The 4,203-nt window shown below is 36.8% G+C and overlaps 1 protein-coding gene across 2 annotated transcripts in view; it reads left to right on the top strand.

Annotated features, from left to right (window-relative positions):
* The window catches only part of sntg2 (syntrophin, gamma 2), a 74,809-nt gene that overhangs the window by 67,944 nt on the left and 2,662 nt on the right, over positions 1 to 4,203 (top strand). For both annotated transcript variants that reach the window (XM_014013739.1, XM_014013738.1), the window contains 2 exons: positions 3,225 to 3,317; positions 3,608 to 3,718. In XM_014013739.1, coding sequence (XP_013869193.1) covers positions 3,225 to 3,317; positions 3,608 to 3,718 — 204 coding nt within the window. The remainder of the gene's footprint in view (positions 1 to 3,224; positions 3,318 to 3,607; positions 3,719 to 4,203) is intronic.

The following is a 4,203-nucleotide window of genomic DNA, read 5'->3' as shown; positions in this document are numbered from 1 at the left end:
CCTAATAAAGTGGCCGGTGAGTGTATAAAGTTATTAGTGAAGAAAACCCGTCTGGATAACAGCAGACTGACTGCTGGTAAAATATACGACAGGTCTGGACCACTCGTGAATTTTGTTCGTATCTGAAAAAAATCTTAGAATACGAAAACATTGGTGAATGTCACAAATTCTCCTAAATCACTCGTACGCACAAYTTAAGAACAAATCTGTGCGTACGAAAGGTTTTTGCATGAGGCCCATTGTTACCACAAGGAAAAATTCTACCACTTTCCTGACTTTTTGTGCTAAGTATAGTTTTTGTTATAAGTATAGTTTCTGTTTTGAAGTGATGTAGAGAAATAAATGAGCTTGTGATTAAAGTTTTATTTGATGTTGCAGTAAAATCATTTTATATTTCATATTCTCTGATGGAAGTAGTTCTGAAACAAATGTTCATGTAATTATTATAATTAGCAATGTTTTATTTGGTAACTAAGTGTAACACCTTTTCTCTTAGCAGTTTTCTAACACACATGTGCTTCTGTTAGATTTTATTGATGAAATAAAATCCATGCTGCTCATAGCTGCAGAAAAATACTTTCCAATTAGTGCAGCGTTGATGCTGCTCACCATGACGAAGCAGTTTCAGGTTTGATGACGAGCAGGCTTGCTGCTTCTTAAATGTGATGTTTCTGTTCGTTACAGATGAATTCAAAGTGCTAAAGATGTGTTTTGGATTGGGGGGTGGGGGAGGGGTGTCTGTGAGCAGAAACACTTTCAGTTACAGGGCTGTACATTGAATGCCCACTGCAGTCTATAATTAAAATCACTGTGCCCCCGCGGTGTGTGTGTGTGTGTGTGTGTGTGTGTGTGAGTGTGTGAGGGGAAATAAATTAAAAATGGAACACAACCAGAAAAATCAGAATATGCTTCTTGGTATTCCAGCACAGTGGATGACACACAACCACAAAATGAAGTCATGAAGCAAGAAAAACCTTCAGAGACACAAAGATGGAGAAATCCACACATCAGAGCTTTGAAAAGAAAAGAAATGTCTGTTTGTGTGGCAGCAGGAAAAGTTGTGTTCTCCTGTGTGTTAGATGTATTCAGACAGCCTCTGTGTGTGTGTACTTGTTTCTACTACAGAGTGAGGATCATTTGCACCATAGTTACTGTCAAAGTGAGGTCTATGATGTAAAGTGAGGACCTCTTCAATGTCCTCACTTTGTTTGCAGCTCTGCTGGGCTTTACTAGTTAGGTTTAGAGGTTTGGTGTGAATTAAGTTCWGGTTCAGGTTAGGGTTAACTACAGACCAGTAATGGTTAATTTTAGGGAAAATGTCTGGCTTAGGCATAAATACAGTTAGAAAAAATGAATGGGAGTCAATACAATGTCCTCAGTTTGATGCAAATACAAGGATGTGTGTACATACTTGTGTCTTGATTCCATATTTTTCCCCTGTCCTTGGTCAATAAAAGTAACGTTCACTGACTTCCACAATGTTTTCTCTTCATTTCTTTGAGTTCCTGAAARCCAACAAGTTGCACTTTGGAATGACCTTATTATTGTATCATGTTTTTGATCTGAGTTTGTTTTACAGAATGAAATGTCTGARTGAGTGCTCATCCAAGACTGGTGATCCCATACTTTTTTGCCAGGGGTTGTAGAATCACATCACTCTATAACTCCACCTTGGCCACTTTATCACTGGTGTTTAAATTGCACAACTCCAACTATATTGCCTTCTCTGATGACTGTATTGAACTGGTGTACATGTTTTATATATTCTATTATATATGTTCCTTTTTCCATTGTATTTTCTTTGTTATATTTTATACATATTGCACCTTTACACCAAAGCAAATTCCTGGTCTGTGAATCCTGGTCCTTGACGATGGCAATAAAACTGATTCTGATTCTCATTCTGATAAAATTACCAAGAAATGAATGGAAGTCAATCTACGGTCCCCACAGAGATATAAAAACAAACCTGTGTGTGTGTGCTATCAGATGAATGTGTGTTCAGGCTAATGATGCACATCTAAGCAAAAAAAAAACTGAGCAGAAAACATTTGGGCCATTCTGACTGAAGATTTATGACCCATTCATGTTAAAAATGTACTACTTTCATTTCTCAGAGCTGAAGAAAACTCTGACCAAAACTTTGAGTAAAAATTGGTTTATTTTTATTTTTAAAAAATAACTCATTGTTTTTGCTGTTTTTAATGGTTTCAACAAATCAGAAAACTTTGTTTGTTTTCTGTCTGCTCTGTGAGGACAGTGTGTGTTTGACCCAAACCAAATCCAGGTTTGTCTTTAATCCCTAACCAAGAGTTCTTTAGATTTTCTCTTCACTGCAAACATGTGGACCAACAAACACTATGAAAATCTGTCAGAACTTCCCAACACTTCTTTCCTTTCTTTGCTGCTCGCGCTTGTTATCGTCTGGAGAAAAACAAACTCTTTTTTTTGTAAAAATGAAATAAAAATTGAAGTCTAGGGGGAAACTCATTATCTCAGCTGGCTGCTGTCGGCGTCGTGGCTCGTTAGGTTGTTTCAGGTAAATTTTGGACATTTTAATTGACAGTTGTTCCATTTAATTAGTTTTGTTTGGATGAGAACATTTACACTGATGTGTGTACTTTTGTGCTTCATCTCAGATATATCTGACATGTTTGCATGACATAACTGACATTTTTAGGGGACTTTCTCTAATTTCAGAAATGCTTTTTTATAGAAGGTAAAACTGGTTTTGGGTTGTTTTAACAGTTTGGATTTGGTGACACTAATAAATCAAAGTTTCTGAATCAAGACCTTCAGATGACTTCAAGTCAGTTTGTTAGGAGCCTCTTAATACTTATTCATTAAATGTTTGTTGCAACATTTTTATTTCCCAGTAGGAATATTATTTCAATCTGTTAAATGCAGTCGTTGACTTTGGTCCAAGGATGGACAGCTTGGTGTCGGACCTCACATGGGTCACTGCTGCTCGGTCGGCCTCCCTCCTGTTTAAGTTGTGCCAGTTGGTAAAAGTTCAGCTTCGTAATTCTACAAACTGGTTTAAAAAGCAAAGGATTGTCATTTTGTTTAACTTTCGTCCAACTTGTAATGTAAAAATCTGCAGTGGTAATAGTTCCATCTGTGTGCTTCTAAATGCACCACAGAGTTTTTTCTTCTGTTGTGTGCTTTTACAGAAACCTGCCAGACAAAATGTTAATACTTTTTTTTTTTTTATCTCTTATCAGTCCAAAAGCTACATGTGCAGCAGCCAGGGGAGCATACTGTGCTTCATCATAGATTTCACTTCAGGCTTCACCTGCTCTGAAAACTCCTCAAAGGTAATGAAGTTCACCATTCTTGCTCATTTCTTGACGTTTGTTGCAGTAATGGCTGCGGACGGTTTTCTCTCCTGAATTGATGCACTTTTCGTCTGTTTGCTTTGTGTTGTTGCTGCTTTATTTTCAACCCCTCTCTCTGCTTTGATCCCAAAAAAATATTTGTTTTAAAACCAATTTGAAAATAAAACACTTTAAATAATTCATGTCTGTAACGGTTAATGTAGTATTTAAATGTGCTCATTMTAAAAAGCCCTGAGCTGTTAAATAATCAGTGTTTTTTTTCCTCATAGACGGTTCTGTGGCGGTATAAGTTCTCTCAGCTTAAAGGCTCCTCCGATGATGGGAAAACCAGGGTAAAACTGCTGTTCAAGAATGCAGAAAACAACCAAATAGAAATGAAGGTAACATATTTTTCTTAAACATTTGATTGCATGCAGAGGATGCTGTTTATACAGCAGGTAAAATAAGTATTGAACACGTCACCATTTTTCTCAGTAAATATATTACTAGAGGTGCTAATGACATGAAATTTTCACCAGATGTCTTAAGAAATGTAATTACTGATAGATTAGTACTGATATTAGAAAACTACACCAGAGTATAGAGTTTCATTACTTTATAATACTTGTATAATATTTGATCTATTATGTGTTAGCTGAAATAGAGTAGATACGTGTCCGAATTATAAACAACACATACAGTAAGTGAACCGTTTTAAAACATTAGGGTGAGGTCTTTGTCTGAATGCCTGTGATTCAGCTGTAGGCCAGCAGAGGGCGAACTCAGGCATTGAAGAATGTGTACGGTATAAACGGGGACTTCCTGTTTTTCATTCAGTGTGGTTTTGACTTGTCAGCCGGTGGCAAATATAAACCTCACTCGCTCC

This window comes from Austrofundulus limnaeus, unplaced genomic scaffold (genome assembly GCF_001266775.1).
Source record: "Austrofundulus limnaeus strain Quisiro unplaced genomic scaffold, Austrofundulus_limnaeus-1.0 Scaffold105, whole genome shotgun sequence".
NCBI lineage: Eukaryota > Metazoa > Chordata > Actinopteri > Cyprinodontiformes > Rivulidae > Austrofundulus > Austrofundulus limnaeus.
This window is presented reverse-complemented; position numbering and strand designations above follow the sequence as displayed.